The sequence below is a fragment of the Xiphophorus maculatus genome, chromosome 20 (genome assembly GCF_002775205.1).
Source record: "Xiphophorus maculatus strain JP 163 A chromosome 20, X_maculatus-5.0-male, whole genome shotgun sequence".
Lineage (NCBI taxonomy): Eukaryota > Metazoa > Chordata > Actinopteri > Cyprinodontiformes > Poeciliidae > Xiphophorus > Xiphophorus maculatus.
In genome coordinates, this window is record NC_036462.1 from 30,769,019 (window position 1) to 30,795,280 (window position 26,262).

At 44.1% G+C, this 26,262-nt stretch overlaps 2 protein-coding genes across 3 annotated transcripts in view; both read right to left on the reverse strand.

Annotated features, from left to right (window-relative positions):
- Window positions 1-3,216, reverse strand: part of LOC102223695 (copine-9-like) — a 51,302-nt gene extending 48,086 nt beyond the window's left edge. Inside the window, exon 1 of the mRNA XM_023353392.1 lies at window positions 2,956-3,216. Coding sequence (XP_023209160.1) covers window positions 2,956-3,032 — 77 coding nt within the window. The 5' untranslated portion in view covers window positions 3,033-3,216. The remainder of the gene's footprint in view (window positions 1-2,955) is intronic.
- A 1,091-nt stretch (window positions 3,217-4,307) lies between these two features.
- mtmr14 (myotubularin related protein 14) lies at window positions 4,308-25,601 on the reverse strand. Of its 2 annotated transcripts, XM_005803704.2 has the most exons (19): window positions 24,894-25,601; window positions 24,120-24,274; window positions 22,345-22,453; window positions 21,816-21,891; window positions 21,502-21,562; window positions 21,281-21,403; window positions 21,031-21,104; window positions 20,191-20,261; window positions 20,034-20,108; window positions 18,461-18,527; window positions 17,692-17,777; window positions 17,546-17,622; window positions 17,270-17,306; window positions 17,120-17,190; window positions 16,965-17,023; window positions 15,853-15,985; window positions 15,445-15,621; window positions 12,945-13,151; window positions 4,308-8,706 (listed from the first exon to the last, which is right to left on the reverse strand). In XM_005803704.2, exons 1-19 carry the CDS (start codon window positions 25,026-25,028, stop codon window positions 8,526-8,528), a joined length of 1,974 nt encoding a protein of 657 aa, XP_005803761.1. In that variant the 5' UTR covers window positions 25,029-25,601; the 3' UTR covers window positions 4,308-8,525. The 2 variants fall into 2 exon arrangements, with proteins under 2 accessions (XP_005803761.1, XP_023180476.1); XM_023324708.1 differs by lacking the exon at window positions 12,945-13,151 and having other exon boundaries at window positions 24,894-25,600.
- Between the last annotated feature and the right edge of the window lie 661 nt (window positions 25,602-26,262).

Genomic DNA, 26,262 nt, shown 5'->3' on the forward strand with positions numbered 1-26,262 from the left:
ACCACGCAGCAGACAAGCACAAAACGATGAAAATTTAAAAACCTTTGAATTTTTACAAAAATTATCAAATGATTTTTTTTGAATCTGATGTTTGAATGAGCAACCAGATATTTTCAACTTCTGTTTTTTTTTTTTTCCCCCTCCATGTGAGCCTCATCATTCACACGGTAGGACAAGATGAGGAATCCTCCGTATTGAGTTATAAGATCTCAATCCAAAAAGAAAACACATTCTGGATTTGATTGAACAGGAGGAAGATGCAGCTGCATGTCACCGTGACGTTGATATCAACCGGTACGTCCAAGCAGAGAAACACTGAAGATGCTGAAAATTCCAGCTTTCTGCTCCAGACGTTTGGCTAAAGTCACTCATAAAGTTACTCAAACATGCATTTTGATCAGCTTTGGGTTTTCATTGCGCCATCGATGTTTGATCAAAGGATCTCATAGAACCAGTGTAGGCTATGTTTATTACAAGCCAGGAGGATCAAAGCACACATAAACATCAGTCGTCAACTACGACTGAAAATCTAACCAGAGGAGGAGGTTGCTTCACTCCTCTGGTTCTGGAGCTTTTCCTCTGTGATGGACAATTATGGGTTTTCTCTTCTATTTTTATCCCAATATGACACAAAGGTGCTGTAGAAAAATGACAAACACTCTAAGTAGATCTGGGCTATCAGTAGCGGTTACCTTCCTGCCTGCAAATTAATGACTGTGCTTTCTGTACACAAACGTGTATAAACCCGAGCCTTGGCAGCATCTCATTTCCCCGCACTTAATCCGTCCAACCGCAAACCTCTCCGTCACACATATTGTTCGCTCAGAAAAGGAAGCAAGCTGCATTTCCAACGGCTTTGAACGGCAACAGCACATCCGAGGACGTGTCAGATTAACTGAGACGTTATGCCTCGGCTATTCACTGGATCTAAGGGTGGCTAAGAGTCGGATCAGGTGTGTTTTCATGGAGGCAATTTTGGTGCAAACGTATTTGTGACTTGTAACCGTGATGTTGAAGTCGGACAGAAAAATCCCATAACCTCGTGACTGCCAGGAAAAGCCGTGTTGTTTCGTTATTTTTTTATAAAACTTTCCCAGTTGTTTAGAATGTAATAAGAGCACTGAAAACATTTCTATTCTCAAGCTGCGTTGCGTCCACATCAGTGGACATTGGAACTCCAGACAAGTGGGACTGGACTTTGATGCCGATCATTAAAGGGGCAGAATTACGCATTTTCCACCCACACTGTGACATTTTTGTAGCCCAATCAAGTAACTATGTTAACTTCAGTTATTATAAAAACCCTCTTTATATCAAATATGACTTAAAAGAAATTTTACTTTGTAATTTAACACCTTGAAATCGGGCCTTTGTTTCTTTAAAAAGTCCTGCCATTTCAGAAACTCCGCCCTCAGGAAGTCATCACAACATGGCTCCTCCATTAACCCTTTAAGAACATTTTTACCAGCGTTGCACTGAGAAATAAATCCTATATTGATCTTCAGTTCCACCAGGTGTCTGCTAATTGCTGCTGGCTAGTCTGAAGGAGCTGAGAGGGAGAGCTGCTCTGTGAGACGGAGTCTTGAAAGATTGAAAATTAAAGCTCTGAGTAGAAGCTGCGACGACACCGTGAGGTCCACCCAGGCGTTTCCGCACAGATGAATGGTTGCCATGGAGATTAAAGGGTTTCTCAAACATGCATGAAAGGCAACACTCCGACTATGGTTTTGATGAGGGGATAACATTACAACACGACGTAATGCTCAAAAAAGTTGATTCTACACAGCACCTGCCGCCTCTTTAAATTCTATAGGAAAATGGCAAAAAGTCGACATAAGAACGAGTGAAACGTCTAAATCACTGCTTGGTTCTGTATGGAAACGCACAACTTAACCTCAGTTTAGTTTTGATCATTTTCATTGAACACACCCTTTCTACATTTTATTTTTGTCTTGTGTGTCACACGCAAACGATGGTCAGAGTATTTACATTAGAAAATGAACTGAACAAATATTTGTAAAAACTTGATGGAGATCACCAGGCCTCTGCCTGTCGTCGTTAAGTCAGCTTTAGTTACCGGCAGGAAACCAATCTCAGCACAGTGGACCTTTGGCTGCTCGTCAATATAACAGGAAATGACAGTGGAGCATCCCCCCCTCCTCCCGATCCAGTTTATCTCTAACAGCTTCAGACCTTGAGGCACCTGGCGACAGATGTAAATATACCTCACTGTGACCAGGAATAATTCATTCCTGTGTTCTATTATGTTTTTTTCCCCACTCTACGCTCAAGAAGATTTATTTTTAATCAAACCCCATTAGGGGTGAAACGATTACTCAAATTAATCGCGATGAGTCGATTATTGAAATAATCGTCAACTAATTTAGGTTAACTGGGGCAACCAGAGCCATGTTGTTCGCATTTATAGCAGCTCTACTTACATTTTTGCATCTAATAATTCAAGAATATTAAAACATTTGACCACCTTCCTTTGCTGTCTGACTGAAGGGGGCCACACCAGGTGACTTTGGACACCCCCACGCTCTAAGGAGTAGCTTAGATAGATTTCTCCCAGGTGTGATAAAAGTCAGCCTTGTGGTTTCAGTAGGTAACATGCAGCCAGCCGAGCAGAGGCGCGCTATTCTGGAGCTCTTCAGTGTGGACTCGATCAGAATAAATCCACGCTCCTGTCGGTTACTGCCCACCCCACACCCCCACGCACTCCTACACCCACAGCATGTTCTCGTTTTTCCCTTTCGAAGCAAAAGCGAGCAAGAAGAAGAGTTGTTCTGGACGCGAGAGCGGGTCCGTGATATAAATAGTGAAGAAGCGGAAAAGTCTCGAATGGGCAAAAAAAAAAGAAGAAAGAAAGCAAGAGTGAAAGGAGCAGGAGCGTGGGGACTGGTCCCCACTGAAATGTTCTGGCGAACAGGTGGAAGCGTGAGGAGGGCTTACCTGCAGGATACGGTGACTTCAATTTTGGTCGCAGGTACAGTGGAGTTTAGAGGGTCGAAGTCTCCTATAGTCGCCATAATGAGAGATGCTTTAATGTTTCCCTGCCTTCAAAGTCCTTTAAATTGTCCCCCACATCCAGCGCTTCCGGTCCCCTGGCTCGGTGGATGCTGCTGGCGGCCAAAAGAGAGCAACTGTGGGTGAAAGCATACCTGAGAATCTGCTTTCATTCACAGCGAGGGGGAGCAGAGAGCAGAGAGGAGAGGCAGGCGGGAGGCAGCAGGCTGCATTCCCCACTTCCATCACCAGAGGGCGGCAGAGACCCTCACCAATCCCTCCAGCTCTCTGTGTTGCAGCTAATGCTATTAACCAAGGGAAGCTACTGTAGTGTTTCCTCTTTGGTGAATAATCTTACAAACGCCTGAAGTCAACATTCATTTCACCTCATTCGCCGACACGTATGCTAACACGAATATTTCGGTAACACTTTAATTGAAGGGGTGTGTATAAGACTGACTGTCATACATAATGACATTTTTAATGCAAAGTTTGCACTTTTGATGGACTTTTAATGTAAGTTTTAATACAACTTTGGTTTAAAAGTGTTATTATTTACCGAATGACACTTCATGACAATTAATGAAGACTCATGTTCACGAAAAGTCAGTCTTACGCACACCCCTACAAATAAAGTGTTACCATTTGGAATAATTTGTGAAAGGTGCAAGCAGCATTGAACAGTCTTTGCACATGACCACTGTCCAAAAAATCGTATTTAAAACGGAGGTTCTCGAGCTTTAAAGCTTCTTGAGACACAAAATATAAGAGGGACATGACTCCAACTCTTGGTTAAGCATGCAAGCATCTTTACGAAGTCCGTTGGAAAGTGAAACGATGAGAACGAAATCAGAAACAGCCAATGTAATATGTAATAACCAACATGTTGATTTTATTCACTTTCATTTCCTGGTTTTACTTTTTTACAACAGTTCTAATAGTTGGTGACATTATGGTATTTAGGTTATCTCTGAAGAGGATCTCAGTACCTCAAACTTACATATTCATGATCCCGAGAGAGGTTCCAACCCAAAGCTTGAGAACTGCTGCTCTAAACTACCCTTAGGTACAAGTGTGTGTGTGTCTAAGACGAACCAGCCCACAAAAACGGCATTCGGACATTCCATGAAAACATGCTCTGAAGAGATGCATTAGTTCTAAGTTTTTTGTATCAACATATTTGCGTAGATAGGCAGACGTTCTTGTGTAATGAATGTACCTTACTTTAGATGCTGATTACCAGAAGCAAAACTCTCAACCCAACATGAAGGAGAAAATTAAATGAAATGAAGCTCAAACACTTTTGTCTGGTTTCTTTATTGAGAATACGCAGCTTTCATCACAGTCTGTCACCTGGCAACAATTACAAGCAATATACAACCTAAAGAAAAACTCTTAAAATGCACCATCTGTACAATGAAACAAAACACTTCCTTACAGAGAACAAAAAAGAACAAGTGCAGTGCAGCATTTCAATCAACCCTCTAAATTAATTCTAAAACAATTATGTGACCAATTTGGGAAGACGAACCCAACAATTGATAAATGACAAGATGATTTGAAGCAGACAACAGTTGAGATTCATTCATCAGCTCTTGCTTAATCTGGATTAGAATCACAAGGGCAGCAGCCTAAGCAGATGGACCCAGACTTGCCTCCCAGGTCAGCAGAGGAACATCATCCCTCCAAAGTGTCGTGGATCTTCCTCTGGCTCTCCTGGTGGGATGGGCCTGGAACACCTCACCAGGAGGCGTCCTCCTAATCAGGACTCGTCCAGATAAGGAGGTGCCCTAACTCCCCCAGATTAGGACTCCTCCACACCCAGACAGGACCTAACCAGATGTCCGAGCCACTTTGACGTGGAGGAGCTATCTATTATTATTATTATCTATTATTTATCTATTGAGTCACTGCCCAATGACAAAACTTCTTATCCAGACTCTAGACCAGGAGTGGGCAATCCTGGTCCTCGAGGGCCGGTGTCCTGCAACTCTTACATGTCTCCCTGGTCCAGGGATCAAATCAATTCAATCAAATAGCTGAATCACCTCCCAAGTGCAGTCAAGTTCTCCAGAGTCCTGCTAATGACCTCATTATTTGACTCAAGTGTGTTGAAGTAGATTCACATCTAGAAGTTGCAGGACGTTGGCCCTCAAGGCCTTGAGTTGCCCACCCCTGCCCTAGACACTCCTCAGAAGACCAAACACCCCGAGGAGGAAACTCATTTAGGCTGTTGGTATCCATGATTTCATTCTTTTGGTCACTGCCCAGAGGTCGTGACCACCGATGGGGATAGTAACGTACACCAACCGGTAAATCGAGGGCTTCTGTTGACAGCTGAGATTAAAACGTTATTTCTGAATATTTGGGTTTCAGCAGGTGTTCTGTGATAGGCCTCACTTCCAGGACCTGAAAGTGAGGCCACAAAAGACAGAAATGGTAGGAATGAGGATGAGCAGCACTGGACCCCAGCAGGGAAACAAGGAGACGGCTCATCTGACTTTGAGACATTCATTCGATCCACCTGATCACTGATTGCTCTGTTTAAGATTTACTTTGAAAACAAACAGCTTTACCAGACTACTGAACTGATTCATCAAACATCTGACAGAATATAGAAACACAGACTCGCAGCAGATTCCAGACAGGAACACGGGTCAGTGTTTTCATCACTGAACGAACCAAGGTTGTTTAATTATCTAGCTCAAATTTTTTCATCAAATAAGCATTACTCTGCCAAATTGATCTCAAAGGCCAAACTGAGAGGACCTCTTCCCGTGTCCTCTGGGTCGGCTGGAAGACTCAACACAGAGTAACGCAAGCTAACAAGGCTGGCTATGAAAGAATGCCTGTCTTATCTAAAGGAGCAACGATGGGATGGAAACGTTGCTGAGGTTACAAAGAAGGCACAACCAAAAGGTCCTGAGGTATACCAGCCATTCACACTGTGGCAACGTTGAGCAACACATTAATCAGATAAAACATGGAAGAAGGGTTAAAAACTTTAATTAAAGTCCAAAAATACAGTCTGGTGAGCGTGACCTTAAAGGCACAGTGTTGAGAACATTCTGGGAGCCCAAACAACCCACATTGAGAAAGCCTTTGGATTCGAGATGAAATTCTCCAGACTGCCAGTCAACAATAATCTAGACTCAAGAAGATATGTATGTAGCTGACTAGAGGCCAGCATGATTAGCACTTTATTAAGATTTCGATAAGGCCACCAGGGAACAGTCCCTTCACACATCTAATCAAACTGATTTTAGTGAGAAAGTCAACTACAGACCAAAGAAAACATCACAGAGAACAGGTATAGGACAAAACTGGTGTTGGCTTGATGTTTTTAGATAAGTTCATCCTGGCTGTACCAGATGAAAGACATCCAAAAAAGAAAAGGTTGAAGGTCATTGAACATGGGTGCAAAATTGCACACGAGATGTCAAAGCTAAACACAATGGCAAACAAGGTTGTTTTAACAGTTCAGTTTGGACATAATTTGGTACAAATGCAGACGTCAAGTGATTTAATCTGCACATGAAAGGCAGATGTGTTGGCGTATTGAAGAGGGTAACAGAGTTACAGGGAGCTGCTGCAGCGCCAGGCAGCGAGTCAAAAACAATGACCATCACCAGATTCAGAGGATCCCTCCTAGACGCAGATAACAGCATTCCTGGGTCGGAGGCCGGTGGTCACATTGTGGAATTTCCCCACCATTGTGGGAGTACAAATGGCAGACAGTCGCGCAATGTTAGACCCGATGGACACATAGGGGTGCATGTTGTGTCATCCCAAAGAGCAGAGGGACCGGTGAGAAATCCCTCTTGCAAACCCAAAAACATGAACCCGTTTGGCTCCATCCAGTGATGGAGTTCAAGGTTTCTACACTTCAGACAAGTTCTGTCACAAGGTTTACAAAGCACATCCACAACACGACGATGCTAAACCAGCAAAACCAGCGTCAGTGACTCGGTTTCGGTAGACATCCGTCTCTAACCGCTTACGACTAGAAATGGGGCGAACTGACCCAGGGTCTTTCCTCAAGCACAAGAGATTGAAAAAAAGTCTTACAATTTTTCTAGCAGGATCACTGATTGGCTGACATAAGAGTGGTTTCTACTTGGACGACGGTGTTTCAACTGTACACAGAACATGTTGGACGAGGCCGATTCTGCCAAGAAATGCAAACTTATTGAAGCAAAAGAGAGACGTGAGATGAGGCTGCAGTCTCATGTCACGTTACGCTTCTCTTCAGATCATGTTGAAGATTTAATTCAGGAGCGCTGAACAAAACTCTGTATGATCCCAACACACTTTCCTCTACCTGCTGAAGTTCTTTTAACTCTGGATGAGCTAATATTCTCCCCATAAAGTGGTAATTTTTCTAGCCAGGTCTGCCAATGCAGATGACGTTGAATTTAATGGTGGGTACCTTCATCTTTTCGACGAAGGCAGAACACAGCTGTGTTCAAATCTGGCAAATCAGTGAGCTAATGCAGCAAATAAGAGGGACAAAGAACTCTGTGAGTTAGCTAGCAGAAGACGAAGTGCTGTTCTCTACACTAACCACCTGAAGTACAGTTCTTCCCTCTGGACTGGCTTTGGAAACAACAGCAGCAAGGAAGAAAAGTAAATCCATTCTGCTGACAGAAATCTTAGTACTGGGGTGGGGATTTGGGGGGATTAAAGGCTCGTCTCCATTTCCACCGTCCCTTTTAGTCAGTCAGCCTGGAGGAAGCTAATCCTCTCCCTGAATGCGAGAACGTCTCCAGGATGAAAATACAATGTGGGCGCATTACCTGAGCAGAGCTGGTTGGCACGTCATTGAGGCCAGATGCATAACAATGTTTTCACGCCATCATCGGACGCGGACACCGTTTGAGACCGACGGTGCCCTTTTGTGTTTCACACGAACATGCAAAAACCTCTGGCTGCTCCTGGACGGGGATCGTTGCTATTGGTTACCAAACTGCTGGAGTGAAGGCGGCAGCAGACTGGGAAGGGATGAACGTGCCAGTGGTGATAGAGCAGCTGATAATTCTCCATCACCGTTAAAACATCCGACTGGAGAAGTGAAGCTTCATTTAGACCACGATCAGTTCTAAAGATGCTTTCTGCCACCTTACAGCAACACAGTCAGTTCTTCTACATGGCGGTCTGGTTTACTGTGGAGCTCAACCTCTGGTCAACGCTGTGCGTCATTCTCCAATTTGAGCTTGTTCACAAGGCAAAACACAGGGGAAAACAGGAACCACTGAGAAGTGTCACGTTGTGTTGTTGTGCATCTCGTTTGCTCCTGCAGAGCAAATTCTGCTTTAAAAAGAAAAATGGAATCATAGATTTGTGTGCAGTTTCGGGAAACTTGTGGTTTATGAGTGACAACAGTGCATGAACACGTTTTCTTGATCTGTGTGAACACAACCGTTTTGATCATGAAACTGTTTTATGCATCTGGCCCCAGGATGGAGTGAAACACGGAAGCTCCAAGGGGTTGGGAGATGGAGTCACAGAGGAAGAGTTCAAACGATGGCGTTGCTGCCACGGAGGCCGACCCCGCGGGCAAACTGCTCCAGCAGGCCGGAGATGGCGCCGGAAGGGCTGGGGGCCGAGGACCTGAGGCCCACGGTGGAGCTGTAGGCGGCCAGGAAGATCTCTCGAACCGCCTCCAGGCGGGCCTGGCGCTCCGACGGCAGCGAGCACCTGCAGAAGAACCAGACGGTTAGAGTCAGACAAACCAACACAGTTCTCCTGAAGCATCATTTAAATATAAAAACAACGGTTCCAAAAGCAAGCTGGCCCGCCCCGTCACACTGCCCACATGGTCTCCTGGGCCGCAGGTCCCATTTAACAGAGACAAAGAAGTTTTGGTGTCGAATTCCAGCTACGGATCCAGAACAGCCTTCAGCTGTCAACAGTCCACCTCTCACTGACCTCAGCCTTCCAAACCCCGATTAAGTATTGGATCTTTCTCTTCTTCCCAGAACTGCAACTGTTGGTGGAGGTTTCTAGCCCAGCCCTCTTCAGGTCCCGGCACACTTTATCAGGTCGAGGTCTGGACTTTGACAGGAGCAGTGGATTGGGGCCGGCGGTTAAACAAAAGTTAAATTTGTCATTGTTCTAATGGTGCGTTCACACCAGATGCGTTTTGAGCATCAGGCACATTTGGTTTGCATTCAATGACTATGCGCGTCGATGGCGCGTCGCGTTTTGCGCGTCCACCGCGGAGCGATTTGAAGCATTTTGAGCGTTTGACGCATATAGCGCTGGAGTTGGAAAATCTGAACTTTCGCCGCTGGACGCAGAGCGTCAGCCAATCAGAGAGCCTCTGCTATGTGCGTAGTGTTGCATTTTCCGACGTGATATCTGAAAAAAAAAAAAAAACAAACTATGGAGGACAAACTAATTGTCGCTGTTTGCTAGTCAAGTTATGACTACAGAGACAGGAACAGAAAGGACATTGCGTGAAAGAGGAATGTCAAATAAGTTATAACTTTTGCTATTTGAGAATATTTCCCCGCATTTGAGCTATCCAAATCCATCCAGCAAAAACATTGAGTCACGTTAAATAAACGTTGAAAACACATAGTCTATATGTAGACAAAATATGCAGGAGACAGTGGAAGAGTTTGAGGGACATGAATGCCAAGGAGTCTCCTCTCAAAGCCTGGAGCGACAGCCACTCCTGTACTTTATCCAATATATCATAACAGAAGGTATTAAGGTGACGTGTCTGACGCAAAATGTCAAGTGTCTGATTTCAAAGTGCAACACACGTCGAACTTGAAGCGTCGGACAGATTTTGGACGCGTGTAACGCGTTCGGTGTGAACGCACCATAAGTGTGGAGGAAGCCATTCACATTTCAGTCGGCTGACTGGCGGTGAAATCAGACTGATGAAGACTCGACTCAGGTTGAACTTTGCTCTTTAAAAAGTTTGATTTTGAATAATCTTTGCAGTAAAGTCTCTTTATTCAAATGTATATTTGTTCTTTTCAATCAAGAAATTGCTCGATCCTTTTTCTTCTCCATAACATTTCAATAAACCTCAAATTATTTTCTTTCAAGTGTGTACGGTAATTATAACCACTACCCTGCAGGTGGTCTAAGGACTGACAAGTTAATCAATGGTTACCATAATAACCAAACATGACACGATTTTTAAAAAAAACAATTATTTCTATTTTGTGCATTTAATGGAAAATAGGAGTTAATTATGACGTAACGCAGGGAATGGGGGCTGCAAAAGACTGAACTGCAGTCCTGTGGTAAAGGCAAAGGAAATTCATATGAAGAGACAGCATAGAAAGGCAAACATTGGGCCAGTAGTACAAGAAAACACCCCAGAGTTCCAGTAAAGCAACAGCAAGTAGATACAGACAGGAAGAACGCTGAGGTCTGAAGGAGACGACGTACGAGTTGTTGCTGTTCAACCGTTAGAGCAAAATTAACTCACCAACCAAAGCTATTCGACGAAAACTGACTAGTTGAAGGAGAAATCAGGACAAACTGTCCAATTAAAGACCCACAACATGGAGAGAGAGAGAGAGAAGATTCACAGGCGTCCTCTGAGTATGGGTTTCCACCTCCGTCCCACAAGGCGGTGAACCCACTGACACTCTCAGATCCCTCAGACTGATGGCAGGAAAGCCTGAATCTGCGGCATCACTCCATCCAAGAAAAGTATTCATGCCCCGTTAGCCTGTGGTGAAGACTTCTGAAGCCGTCAAATCAAAGAAAGTTGAAGATCACCAAGCTGCAGAGCTCCTGTTCCATCAGAGAAGCTCCAAGTTCTTCAAGTCCAGAAGATTTGCTCTGACTGGGTATGAAAAACCTGTCTGTCTTCCAGAGCCCTTTAGTTAGTAACCTTCTGGTGGAGTATTAGGGAAAGATTAGACTACGTTGATCACTTTTCTACACTACTGAATCAAGCTGTACTGACGCCTTCTGAATTTTTATCAGAAGCATACTTTTTGATAAAAGCGTACTTTTATTAGAAGTATGCTTAAATAAGCATACATCTGGATAATGCTAACCCATTTGAAGGTCAAGTAGATGACCCCCAGAAGCAACTGTCATGAAGGTAAGAATGTGTCTCTTACAATTTATTCCTCCAGCAGTTCAGTTTTAGAGGAAAAATAGCTTGACATGATTTAATGGATTGATGTCATTTTCCAGAGCTGCTGAACTAACTTGTGCTCTGTGCCCACTAAGCTTTACAATTAAAGAAGCAAATTGAGATCATTTTGGAAGTTGCGGAACTTGGAGCTCTGAGTTTTTAAAATTTTCATGGGTTTTTCACTAGTGGTAAAAAGTTCTGGTTCTTGTGTTTGATACAAGTTTTCTAGGTTTTAATAGGTTTGCCTTAAGCCGACGGTCAGAAAAACAAAACGACTCTCTTGAAGCTTTCTGTCTTAACTAAAATAAATCCAGCCCACGCTGTAAACGGGAGTGGCTGCTGCGCTGCTCAGTGGGAGCAGACTGCCGGCTGAAGAAGGGTGAGGCGTTCAGGTGTCGTTGGTGAGACGCCAGCTTAATCAGACTGTCTGGAGGTCCTGCTTGGAAAATGTTCCTCAGCCTCAAGAGTTCGGCCCAGAGTGCTTTACACGTGTGGCTGCCTAGAGGAGCAGTCAGGCAGCTCACAGACGATGAAAGCAGCAACAGGTGTGAGAGGGGAAGCACAGCATTCCAGTGTACCCCACACAACCCACGGAAATGCAGCCACTCCTGTATTTTTTCCAATACATCATAACAGAAGGCATAATGGTGCGTTCACACCAAACGTGTCTGATGCTTCAAGTTCGAGGGTCTGCACTTTAAATGCCGACGCTTGACATTTTTGCTCTACATTTAGCGTTTCGTGCATCTGGTTTACATTCAAAGTCTATTTGGAGGCACGTCCAGGGCGCATCAGATGCGTCAAAATTGCTCTCGTTGTTTTCCGTTGCCGGCCCATTTGTCTGATGCGTTGGACGCGCTTGATGCGTCAAAACGCTCCAAACGCTTCAAACTAGATGCGCAAAACGCGCCACAACGGGCCCTCGACGCGCCTCCACATAGACTTTAAATGATCCACACGCGCTTGACGCGCGACACGTGTTTGGTGTGAACGCACCATTAGCAGTTTGAGACTGAATGTTTTTAAAAGCCTGACACCCGTAACTATGGTGTTTCCCCAAACGGCTGGTGTAGATTCTGGCTTATTTCAGACTCTGGCAGTCCTAAGTGCAGTGAGCAATGTTTAGATCACTACGTTAAAGAAACTTAACAGTTACGCATACGGATGGTCCAACACAGAAGACCAAATCCATCAGGTCAACCACTCAGCGGTCCATTTATGCCTCAAGGACAAGAAACACTAGTTTGGAGACATTTTGGACAGGTGGTTTATATTAAACACAATAAAAACCAAGTGGTGACCTCAGATTTTATTTTTCTAACACCTACTCTACAGCCTTGACTTGCCTCCCCAGGTGGCTTTAAGACAATTCACACCTTGGGAAGTCTCACATGGCTTCAATAGGAACATGCTTGGACTGCCTGATAACAATGATCCAAACATTGAGCGTGTCGTAGATGGAAGGACCAGATGTGACATTTAAGATGTGACGCACATCTTAAATGTCCTTCTACTGACCATTAGTTTCCAGAATACAAGCTTATTTCTTCAGTAGTTAGAACTGAAGAAGTCTTTTGGATGAAAGATGCAAAGTCTTGAATGAAACAAAAAAAGTTTTCCATTCTCCTTCTACTGACTTAGAAAGCTACAATCATTCCCTCTGGAATGAGACTAAACTGAGCCCAGAAAGACAGATGAATGTAAAAGTAGCTTATATTTCATGTGTAAATTCTGCGACATGCGGTACTATAATTGAATTTCACTAGCTGAAATTCACACGGACTGCATTCCAAAAACTTTCATCTATTCCGGTTTAACTTACATCCGCCCACTGGGCCCTTCGTCCTGGAAGCTGAAGGGCAGTGGGGAATCGTAGGCAGAGGTGACAGCAGACGAGTTGGAGGAAACTGAGGCCATCGGCTGAGAAATGTGGCCGTGGTCGTGGATGCTGCCACAACCGGAAACTATCTGCCAGCTTCCGTACTCTGTGGACAGGGAGGAGCCTGATCTGGAGAACTCTGCTGCTAACCTGACACACAAAGGCAACACAACCAGAAAGGTTAGACAGAACTTATCACTAGCTACAATGCTAAAGTTAACACGTTGACTGCAAACCTCTAGGAAAAAGCAGTCTCACACCACTTGATCTGCGCTAAGCAGGACGCTGGTAAAAGTCTGCATCCAGGCATCATCGTCAGTAGAAACCAACAGCTACGACCTACTTACTGATGTTGACTTGAGTTAAAAGTTTGTCTGCTAGTAATGAATGTTGGCCAGTCATTGAGCACCAACTCTAAATCCAGAGGAATGGTGAGAATAGACATAGAACTACATCAAAATTAGACTCTTATAGCAGGAAATCCTACAGGAAGCTGCTCACTCAAACACATTCACTACAATCTGTCCATGATCCAACGATGGAATCGACCCCAATAAATAATAATACACTGTATTGCCAAAAGAGTTGGGTCACCCCTCCATATCACTGAATTCAGGTGTTCCAGTCACTTCCAGACTGCTTCTACCAACAGTAGTGAATGAGTGGCTCACGTTCAGTTCAGAGTGCAGGATGGTGATGGGATCGTAAAGCGTCCTATCTGCTAAACACGCCGCAGGCGGCCGTCAGCGGGGTTAGAAGCAAGTAGAAGGACTGGGAAGAAGAGCAGGCCAAGCACAAACATGAAGCATGATCAGAAGGTGATGCACTGCAGAGTGGGCCCAGATCACCAACGTTCAGAAGACATCAGCTACAGACCTGCAAGGGAGTAGCAGGTGCTAGAAGAATGGCGTTTTCCTGACTTAATGCTTCAGCACACCAAGACGTTTTGGACAGTTTCAAGTTTTGCTAGGGAATAGTTTGGGAATGACCAAGGAAACATCCATAAAGACATGAACATTATGAGTTCCAAGTAGCTAGCCTGCGCAGAGTCCAGACCTCAACCAGATAGAACACCTTTGTGGATGAACCGGAGTAGGGACTGTGAACCAGGGCCCGTCATCCAACATCAGAGTTTGACCTCACATATACGTTTCAGAGGAAAACGGTCTAAAAACCCCAGAAATACACTCGCAACCCCTTGGAAAGACTCCCATTAAAGGGGCAGCATTATGTCAAATGGACCTTTTTGAGCTATCCTTCATGTTATAGTTATTCCTTCATCAAAAACATACTTTCACACATTTGAGAAATCCTTTAATTTCCCATAGCAACCGTTTAGAGTCCCTAAACATTTGCTCTCACAAAGTATCGCTTAGGACCGGCAGCCCTCCCCCACTCAGCTCCTTCAGACTAGCCAGCAGCAATTAGCAAACATCTAGTGGAACTGTGCATCTGCTGAGCTCATTATACAAGCTGCTTCTCACTGCAGCGCTCCTAAGAACGGCTGTAAATGGCATAATGGAGAAACGCTATTGTGACGACGTGCTGAAGGAGGAGTGTCGGCAAGAGTAAGGAGCTTCTTAAAGAGACAGAGACCCAAAGTGCTGAATTGTGAAGTCAAATTTCTTTTAAGTCATTTGTGATACATAAAGCATTTTTATAACAACTCAAGGTAACACAGTTACTTGATTGTGCAATAAAATGGCACAATATGGGTGGAAAATGCATAATACTGCCCCTTTAAGAGCAAAATGTGTTCTAGCTGTAAGAAGTGGAGCAATCGGGTATTGGATCCTGTGGTTCAACCGTGGGATGTCAGTCAGGTTCATGTGTGTGAAGGCACAAAAACGTTTGGCAATATAGTGCATCTGCGAGCAGAAGGTCACGCAGTTATCATGGGTTGATCATAGGACAGAGACGCTCACGTCCAGAAATGACAAGAATCGAAAAAGGAACGCAATGAAGATCCATTAAATCATCCAGCTTGTTTTTATACAACGTACGTTTAAATAGACAGTTGTCCAATGGGAAGATGAATGGAAACAATATGGACGGAGGCTGAAGTGAATTGAGAGGTCACAGAGGAGCAGAACAGTGAAGTAAGCCAGAGAGTTTGAAAATGAGCAACCCCGACTCTAAGGGACCAACTTCCTGTTCAGCTTTACGGCCTGGTATCTCTGAGAAACCAGGCGGAATACGACCTGGGGTTTCTACAGTCCCTTAGCTCGTCATGTCACTGCATATTTCAGCAGTGAAAATGTTCACTTTTCTTGCAGCTGCCTGACTTCTGCCCACAGGCCATGCATGAAGCTGCTGTCTGAGCCCCACAGTGCTGCAAGTACGCAGAGCAGCTGCTGCCGAGCGAACGAAGGAGATCATACAAAATTCAGAGCCCCAATGCAGAGTGGATCTAAAAACCAACTAGTTCCGTCACCCGACTTACCCTCTTGTGGGGACAGCCAACGGGCTGCTGCCGGAGCGTGTGATGCCATGGTCTGATTGGTTGGAGGAGGACGAGCTGGAAGACTTGGCCTCGTTGGCTGGATGGGAGAGAGTCTCATCCAGAGGGTTCTGTTTACACCAGGACACCATCGGAGGAGAGGAGGCAGGTGCTTTCCTCCTGGGAACAAAAAATAAATACATTTCAATCATTGACATCCAGACTGCAGCTCAGCATGCACAGACTGAAGACAGTTTTCAGTGGAAACAGATGACAGAGAGAAACGATAACTCATGCAAATGGAAGTTATGGAGCTCGTTTAACTTATCGTGCGATTAACTGATTTATTGCCTGAATACAGGTAATGAAAATATGCTAGTGTGTGTGTGTGTGTGGGGGGGGGGGGCTGACCCGCTGGAGGCCTGGGGCTGGCCGGAGAACAGGTCCACAGGGTCAGCGTTGGGACAGGAGGCTCCAGCCAGCTCTTCGGTGATGAGGGAGAAGTCGCTGCTCAGACTGGTGATGCTGCCGCGGTCCCTGGACCCTGAGCACAGCAGCAGAACCAGAACTCTCATCACCACGGCAACAGGAACCACGGGAGGAACACCCTCCACTCGTCATTTAGACCTCACAGCTGAACAGACCCGGACAAAAGTCTTCATACATCAAGGTTCATCAGTGTGTCGCTAATGCTCTATACCAGCAGGAACTTTTGATTTTAAATTTTACACACGTGTCATCCATTTAAAAAGAAAATCCGTCGCTTCTTTCCACATGTCAACAACAACTGCTCTTGTTGTCAGCGTAACGGTGAAGATATTGAGCATTTATCAACATTGTGCATCTTTAAGAGTTCAACCTTTTCTTCAGATGAAATAGGTATGGTCAATCTAATTATAATCCTAGCAAAAGTGTGTGTCCACAAGCAGAAAAGGAGTGAAAAAAAAAATCCCCTCATGTAAGAAACTTATTTGTCATCACAAGTTGCCTCTGTTGCAAAACTTAATTTAAATAATCAGAAACGTGGAAAAACAAAACTATCTCATAAGCAGACCCCTCTGCTATACTGTTTACTTTTGTTGTTTGCGTAGAGTAAAATGTACTATTATTTTAAGATTTTTTCCCCAGATCATACTACTTTCCAGTTTTATGAGCCTTGACCATTTGTGTATAAAAGCCCTAAGCAGAGCTGTACTTTAAATCTCGTACTGCTTATTGTGCAGGGACAACACATCTAATTTATTTATGTATAAATATATTTCACTTTTATACTTTATTTTACTTTAGGCCTTTGAGTAAGTTACTCTTTTTTTATTATCTTTATACTATTCTTCCGTTTTTTTTCTTTAATGTAATCTGATATTACTTATTGTGTCAAAGATCTATCTTTGTAATGTTATTTGTTCAAAACAATGCAAGTTTTAAATTGAAATAAGGTTCCTTCAGCAGCCGCGTAACTAAGGACTCCTTCCTGTCTCTAGGGTTCAGGGGCAGCCGTTGCGTTTCAGAGCAGGTGGACGTACTCAGCCGGCAGAGGTCCTCCACAGTGAAGTCACTGTCTTTGAAGTGGGAGTTTTTCCTCCTGAAAAGTGACAAAGATCAACAGAAATGTGTCAAAGTGACGAAAGATCTCGGACGACGAGAAACGGAGCGAGAGAGAGAGGGAAGTGGGCGTCACCTCTGTTTCCTGACAGCAGAGAACTTCTCTGAGACGATGTGCTTCAAAAAATTGAAGCAAAAAAAGAAAATCTGAGGGAGAGAAACATTCTGCGTTACGGACGGAAAGAAACTCCCGAAAGCAGAGTTTAGAGGTGTGGAGCGGGAATACCTCTTCCCCTTTGGAGAGTCGATCTGGCAGCATGTGACTGGAAAAATAAAAGACACAAATAGCAGCCATACAGCAACGTTAATGGGCAACTCATGCTAACATATTAGCTAGAACAACCTAACCTCCTCACTTTCTTCTACTACTCTCCAATTTGCATTAATTGCTGTTATTTCAACTGTTAAACCGTGTTTTCTCTCAGTTATGTTCTGATTGGCTGAGTTACCACTCAGCTGCTAGCTTCTACTGCTGCTAGTGCAGATGAAGGGATCGGTTTACCCGAAGAGAAACCAGTCATAAGCAATGGTCAGGTAGAGGATCTCAGCAGGCTCCAGGTTGGCGTGCACGGCGCCGTCCTGTGAAGACAACAGGAAGTCTCAGCTTTCTGAGAGGGGAGGACGAGAGGACGAGAGGAGAGGACTTACTGCCCACAGGGAGAGTCTGAGGAGGGAAACAAACAGCGGTGTTCGGTCCCAGCCTGATATGCAGTGCACCAGCAGCCCGCTGTCATCTGAAACATAAAACACCCTTCAGGGACGAGTCTCTAGGACAAGAAACGAGGACAAACTCGAGCCATCTGGAACATTGTCAACATGGAAGAGGTTAGCGCGTCATCCAGAGGGCAAAACTGATCAGCTTCCTCCTCTGACAGGAAGCGGCTGCTTTTGGTCGTATAGTCAGCTGAGTTGCCATGTATGCAGGACACCAGAACCTCAATGACCCGATCGTCACGCTTCAGAGAGAATGGGACGCTAGGGCACGGCTCAGCAGACGAGAAGTCGACTCGCTAACAGCGAGAGATGTCATCGTGGAGCTGTATGACAGGCCAGACTGCCACGCAGCGGCGCCACCTGTTGGCCCTCTGACCACCAGCAGCAGGCAAGACAGGTGAAATGTCTTGCCCAATGGACACAACGACAGAGACAGACGTAGCGGAATCAAATTTCTACCACCGTTGCGGCCATTGCCCAGAGTGACTGGGCGATGCTTGCGTCATTGACTGAACACCCTACTGGGTTTCCCTTTGATCGAAAAGTTGAACTGATTTGAATAATAAACTGGATTACTGGGATCGTTTGGAAATGAATTGAAATGTTGTGAACCGGTGGGAATGACCCGGAGTGAGGCTATGAGCGAATGCGAGCGCAGCCGGTCCAGACCCAACCAACCCCCTGCAGCCACAGGCTCCCTTACCATCGCTGTTGATGATGTGGAGGAGCAGCTTCAGGTAGTTCTGGGTCTGCTCCACCAGGTCCCACGACTGGATCCGTCCATGCACACACAGACACATCAAAGAATGAAAACAATCGCCTCGGCGCCCCTTCAGCAACGCTAGGCTACGGCTTTGAACAAACCAACGCTATTCTTCCTCGCCCACTCTAGAATTACAAACGGTGGACATGTTTGGTGAAAATCAAACACTGAAAACATTTTAAACATTTTCTGTGGTTAAATTATCACTTGGAAAGTTTCAGCACCGTGTTGAAACAAACAGGTGTGTCTCTATAAGTAGGAATATCATAGGAAGTTCTTGATTTCTGGAATCCAATTCAAAAAGTGAGACTATTTTAAAGTTCATGACACCGGCATGCAACAACACGGTGTTGCCTGTCAGAGGCTTCCGCAGAACCGCTGTAATACAGACTGCTACTGGAGACTCTTCCTGCCCACAGCCATCAGCCTCTATAATCAGTTTAAAGAAACTTAAAGGTGTAATATTTAATTTCCTTTTCGGATCGATAAAAATTAAACTGAATTATTTCATGCAATTAAAAATCAAACATGAGAATATGACATTCCATAAAAATAAAAAAAAAGAAATTACTAGAGAAATGTGGGCCTCTGATCAGGAGCTTTACAGTATCTGCTCTCAGTAGTTGGTCTGGCACGCTAGTCTGTAGTCTTCCTCATGAAGAAAAGTAGCGCTACTTTAACATATTTTTACTCAAGCAAGAGTAAAAAAAGTAGTTGGTAAAATGTCTACTCGAGTACTAAGTAACTGATCAAATTATCAATCATTTAATAGTTAAAAATGACAGACAGACAAAAATAAAACGTTACGTGAAAATTTTGGCATCTTAAGGACCAGAATGACAATAATTCATATACATAGCGAAAAGATTTTACAAAATCAAGCAAAAGAAAATTTTTCTTTTGATTAAAAAAAAAAAAAAGATACAAATTCAACAAAATATTACTCAAGAGTAGCGATACTTCATAATAAAATTACTCAAGTAAAAGTCAAAATTACAGTGTAGTATAAAAAAAACTCCTAAAAGTCACTTTTGTCAAAGGAGTTACTCAAATAAATGTTACTCAGTAAATGTAGCAAGACACCCAACTCCAGCCAAAACTAAACAAATCTAGAATAAGAGAACATTTTATTGGTCTATTCTCTATTTCTGGGAAACTGAATTTTGCGTTTGTTTTAGCTTTAAGCTGTAACATTTACATTTAGACGATTTTATCCTAAGTGATTAACAGTGAATATTAATGCTAACAACAAGCTACTTATTCATTTTGAATAAAAAAAACAGAATATATCCTTCTGTTTGCATTACACTTACGAGTTTAACTTTTTTTAATCGAAAACAAATACATTTCACATTTTCTTTTCATTTGAGAGCGAGTTGTGGAGTTGGAAAGGCTGCCGAGTCAGATCCTTCCCAGTTTTGCCACTAGATGGCACTAAAATACCTCCAAACCCCAAGACCAGAGAAGAAACGGGAAGAGAAAGGGACCGCGGCGGCAGAGGAGGAGAGCCGACCTGGTACCGAGTCCAGTCGATGTTCAGGTTCTGAGAGAAGCGCGCGGGGATGGTCAGGGGAGCGTCCACGAAGTCCTGGCAACGGAGAGACACAGACACACACGTCACCACCCGTCCTAAGCACACACCGGGCCGGGGGAAGAAGCAGAACCGGTACCTGATTCCAGTTGAACACCAGGCCCTCCGCCGTGTAGTCTCTGTCTTTGTAGTCCTTGAAAAACTCGCAGCCTGAAAAGAACGAGAAAGACTTTTACTCCCAAAAGACGACAAGCTCCGCCCCCCACCGTCCTTTAACAAACTACTAAACATGATTCTTATTGGTCTGATGTAATACTCTGACCTTAAATGTCGCGTTTTTATTGGCTGAAAGCAGAAAATCGTAAATACGTCAAATAAAAGACAATCTGTGGAAATAACTCCACGTAGCGTGTTGGGAGCTTTGGCCTGCCACAATACATTTTTCTGGACAATAAATTGTCCAGGAAGGTATTGCCACAAACGATAATATTGTTGTTTTGAGATCTTTTTCCAAGTAATATAGTGATAATGGCATAAGGATAATGCAAGAATGCATTCTCATAGATTAACAAACTTTATATTCTAATGAACTTTTAAACAACTGGAACTGGAAGACATAAATATCCAAAATAAATAAATAAAAAGAAATAAAATTAATTATAAAGTATCTGTAAACAAAATTATCTTTCAAAAGAAAAAGTACTAGTTGAGAAAGAAGACTTTTGCTACCCAGTTTTTGGTAGAAAGGGAAAATAAATGATAAATTCAAACATTTAAATTTATCATGCAACTAAATGATTTATTGCTTATTGTGACAGGCCTAGTGGAGTTACTGGAAGAAATTAGCTTTACAATAATATTCTCATTTGTTGAACGACTCTTATTGACATGATTAATGGGTCAGGTGCCAACGGGAGGAAATTGAGCAACAGGTGGAAATTTCAGCTGTTGAAGGCAGAATCCTGACTACGTTCTCCACCTGGGTAAGGCACGGAGAGCAGGGTGAAGTCGGCGTAGCGCTGCGCCTTGTCCACCTTCTCAGAGGACGTCACACTGCCAAGGCAACGACAACAGAAGACGTCAGTGACAACAACTCCGAGAACTGGGAATACGCTCCGATGCAAATGATGAGAAACTGGTGACATGCATGGCTGGTCAGCTGGAAGAAAACATACACTGGACGTAGAAAGTGAAACCATGCGACAGAGTTATTGAGAAAAGCGGCTTACTTCAGGCCGAACTTGACCTTCTTGTTCTCCACCATGAGGTCACAGATGTAGCGAACCGAGAGGTAGCGGAGCAGCTTGATGTCGTGACCTCGAACTTTGTCGAAGAGCTGGGACTCGCCGTTCCTGAGCAGCAGGAGAAACGGCAGCAGTTCATGAAGCGAACCTGAGAGAGCCCCTCACTAAGGTCAGACTGAGGTCAGACAATAAGGTGCTGTCGTCACCTGACTGCTGGGTCGTCCTCGGGAACCTCCTCTGGCTCGGTCCAGGTGTCGTCGCTGCCCCCTGCAGACACACACCGGGAAGGGTTGGATGCTAAAAGGCTAAAGTCTAGGGAGCAAAAGTCTGCAAGGTTTCTCATGAAACGGCAGAAGAAGAAATGACTGAAGGCGACTTTCAGTGGTTAAAACATGGAGGAACAGCTGCTCCTACTCACAGCTGAAATCTGAACTGACTATCTGTCTGCAGAACTTCCCCTTTTGAGTTATTTGAGTTAAGCTGCATTTTATTTAGGCTGCTGTTGTTTTTTTTTTTTTACCTGAGAAGATGTAGTTGTAGCCCGTCCGCCCATACAGCTCCCCCCAACCTGCCAGGGTGGCTGAGCGGCAAATGTGCTGCAGGGAGGAAAACAGACCTGATCAGACGAGAACACATCTGGACAACAGCAGCTGATTATTTTTTTTAGGGGGTATCAGAGGAATTGGGGCTGAACTCTTAACGAGCTGCAGACTGCTTTGCTTGGAAAGAAAGCAAAAAACAAATAAATAAATAAAAAAAACTTGTTTTCAGCAAGAGAACAGTGAAGAAATATTCAGAAACAATGTTCATAACCTATACCAGAGTGGAAGAGAAAAAAATCAGAGAATGAACACATGAACAAACAGCTACTCTGCCTAGCAACAGGCCAGCTGGTCCTTTCCTTGAGACTAGCTGGTAAAAAAAAAAAAAGCTTTTCGACCTGAAAAGCCCAGCGTATGTCCAGTATTTCTGGGTGGAATTTGACACGTTTCACTCGTGGCGTTGATTTTTAACATCCTGTCCGTGGACAGATAGACAGACAGACCCACCTTGCCGTTGTAAAGGATGACGGGGCAGACGAACCTCCCTCTGCAGCGAGCCATTTTACTTCTGCTCACCAGGTCCTGCAGCTTGCTGATCTGCACCGTGCTCTCAAACCTACACACACACACACACACACAAACACACCAAAATCTGCTCTTTAACTCAGTCGGTCAGTAAATGGAAGAGGCTCATCACGCGTCATAAATCTGTGAGGACAGCTGGACTAAACCGGACTTAAATGAATTTGGGCTGCAGCGTCCCACAGCAGTGTGTGTCCAAGCTGGTGGTCAGCATGAGCAGGGGGTGGCATTACTAAATAACATAGGTTATTTTCGGTGCTTTAAACCAACGAAGTCGGTGGCAGGTTGGGCTGTTTGAGAGGACCTGTCGGGTTGTCATGGGAACATCCAACTAAATTTCCCCTGTTGTGTTTTATTCTTACAATAAACAATACAAGACTGACCTGCAAGGAGCTGTTGTTTTTTTTTTACAACCAAACACGCAGGAGCTTCCACTGTGACTGAGGCTCGGCAGAAAAGTGAAGCTTTTTCTGGAACAGAACCAATCAGACCCAAATACAGCAACAGTCACCAAGCCATGGCACAAACCCTGGACCAATTATGACCAAACAACATCTGGACTGAAACCAGAGGAAATTCAGAATATTTCTATAATTGGCACACTGAGGAAAATAAATGTAAAAATCTGGTTTCTAAGACAACAAGTGTTGAGTGTCAGCTGAGCCGTTTCTGCGAGTTCAGAAGGAGCAGAGACTTTCTGGATTTAATGTTTCCGCTTTAAAGTTAAAAAAATTAGTTACCAGGGCTGGTCCAGTCCTTTCTGAGGCCTTGGGCAGATTTTGTATTGGGGGTGGGGGCCCTGTACCAACATGTCAACACCACATGCTTCATTATTCCTAAGCTACTCTATTTGTGTAACATACCTACTATCATCTACCGGCATCTTTTCTAACTATCTCACATCATAGCAGTGTCTGTTGATTTTTATCTTACAGGAGTAAAGAACTAAAAATAAACACAAAAAAATAGATTTCAAAATGAGGAGTGGTATTTAAGTAACAGCAGCTGGTAAACACTAAATTCACAGTAAACAAGAAAACATGTTTGATATATTATATTTTCCCAAACAGTGAGAGCAGCCATCAACAGGACGAGATCAACCACTGTTTGTGCAACAACTGTGTAGTAGCATTTAGTTTGAATTATTTAATGTTATTTAAAATATATATATATATAATTTTTTTTTTTTTTAAATGCTATGCAGGCACTTAACTCACATATACTTTTGGCCTGACCTGTGAGTCATTCACTAAATTCATCAAACTTAGTGAGTAACTGTTTTCTCAACAGCTTGTAAAGCCATAGATTTTCAATTTTCCAAATGAACGTCACATTTTTACTGGCGTTTCTGTGCCTTGCATATCTTCACGCACATATCAGAAGCCATCTCAAGCTACAGAGCGTTTGCTTGTCTGGCTTTTTGGTTCACGCAGCTCCACTTCAGAGCAGCCTGTAGTTTCAAAAGCACCGAGGTCCGACGGGAAGAATATGAAATATCACGGCGAAAAGGGTTTCGTGAGCGCATTAGCAAAGTGCTGGCAGAGGCACTGTCGCCGCTCCAACAGTCAGCGGTACGACGGGAGGATCTGTTGAATCACTGCATGTTTCCTGTTTCTGCGGCAGTGTAAAGTCACGCTACACAGCCGTCACTTCCTCCCTCTGCCTCAGAGACACTGACTGCTCTCTGACCGGGGACGTACCTGTCTCTGTCTCTGTCCACCTCTGTAGACTCGTACTCCAGGAAAACGATCTGACGGGGGTAGTGGCCGCAGACCTCTCCGCTGTAATTAGAGATGATGCTGTACTTGTAGTCTCTATCAAACAGTTCCAGACATCGCTTCTCTATCGCCTCCACCTGAAGAGGAGGGACAGGGTAACATGACAAGGCTGAAGTAATATCAGAGGTGCATAGTTTCCATAAATTGTACTCAAGTAAAAGTAATTACTTCAATGTAATTTTACTCAAGTAAAAGTAAAAAGTAGTTGGTAAAACGTCTTTTTCCAATACTGAGTAATTGATCAAATTATCATTTAATATTTATGAATCACATCAGATGGACTAAAATATACATTTATGTGGAAATTTTGGTATTTTATGGACGGAAATGTAAATAATTCACACAAGTAACAACATATAACAAAATCAGGTAAAAATAAATAAGTAAAAATTCCAAATCAGTTTCTTTCAATAAAAAGCTTATGAAGCTTTAATAAAAACAGCAGGTGTGCGTTTGTGTCTGGTGAATTTTTGTTGTTCTTTATTCAGTGGGTAGAGAATCCAGAAATTTTACTCAAGTAAAGGCAGCGATACTTCATAATAAAACTACTCCAATAGAAGGAAAAAGTACGGCATAGTAAAAAATAGTCCAAAAAGTTTTGGGTTTTTTTGTTTTTTTCAAAAATGTTACTCAAGTAAATGTAATTGAGTAAATGTAACTAATTACTAGCCAACTCTAACTCGGAAAACATCTTACCCGAGGACTGACTTCCTTTGCTCGATACTGTGTCTTGGAGAACAGATCGATCAGATCCGCAATCTGCTCGCTCTTTCTCACCGACAGACCGGAAACCGTAAATCCGCCGGCCGCGGAGGGGGAGGCGGCCATCATGGCGTCTCGAACCGCGGTGGTCGCCTCCAGCCGCACTCGTCCCCCTTCAAAGACCGCAGAGCCCTGTCCTTTGGAACGGGAAGACCGACCAGGCCATCCCTTCCCGGCGAGCTTCTTCCTGACTGCCCGCTTGGGGGGGCCAGAGCCGGGCGGTCGTCCTGAATTCACGGCAGCGGTGAGCAGCTCCACCCCAGGAAGACACGAGCCGCTGTCGGGCCGCAGGCGGCGACCTGCCGCTGGCCCCGGGGTTAGCTACGCAGCTACAGAGCTAGCAGGGTTTCGGTGAAGCCAGTTCAGCACATCGATGCTGATGTTTTCGGTCTGGTTTCTATTCCTGTGGAAAACGCGTTACTGTTCCTTCTGGGCTCCTCTCCGAACTTGAAATCAGGAAATCTCCAGGATCCTCCCAGGCCCGCTCAGTGGAACATCACCATGACGACGAACAGGACCAGGTTAAATAGTTCTCAGAAGAAATGAACGCGGCAGCAGTTAATGTGACCGACAGGTCCAACAGGACAGTCCAGCGGTCCGAGTTGCACAAAACAAGTGATAAACAGGAAGTTGACTGAATCACGTGACCACCACCCTGGCAAACAACGTTGTGGCGCCTTACCGCCACCTACTGGTGCACCGGTGTCCAACTCCAGTCCTGGAGGGCCACTATCCTGCAACTTTTAGATGTGCCTCTGCTGCACCACTCCTGAATAGATTAATTAGGTAATTAATAATTACCTAATTATTAATAATAATTAAGCAGGCCTCTACACAAGGAAGTAATTAAGCCATTTCATTCCAGTGTTTTGTAGCTGTGGCACATCTAAAAACTGCAGGATAGTGCAGCACCTGTACAAACCTCTCAGCACAAACCTGTACAGCAGTAAAAGCCAGCTTGGGATAACAAAGTTCCAAAAGTAGATAGTGTCTCTCCCCCCGCCCCCAGAAAGTTCATGTAACATTTGTGGCTCTGAAGAGTTTTAATTGACTGGAGTGAGGGTGAAAATGCCTCTTTACATTGTATCCTGTAGGTATCTGAGCGACAGAATAAAATTCTCAGCATCAATCCAGATGAGTGGAAGGGAGCTAAAACTTTCAGCTTCTTAATGGTCTTCCAGTCTCAAAAATATCCACTGTTTCTACAAACGCTATTCTATAAGCCTTTACACCGTCACCTCTCATGATAAATGTTGAACACTGGTAGGAGGCGGCGCAACACCAACCATCTTCCTGTCTGAAA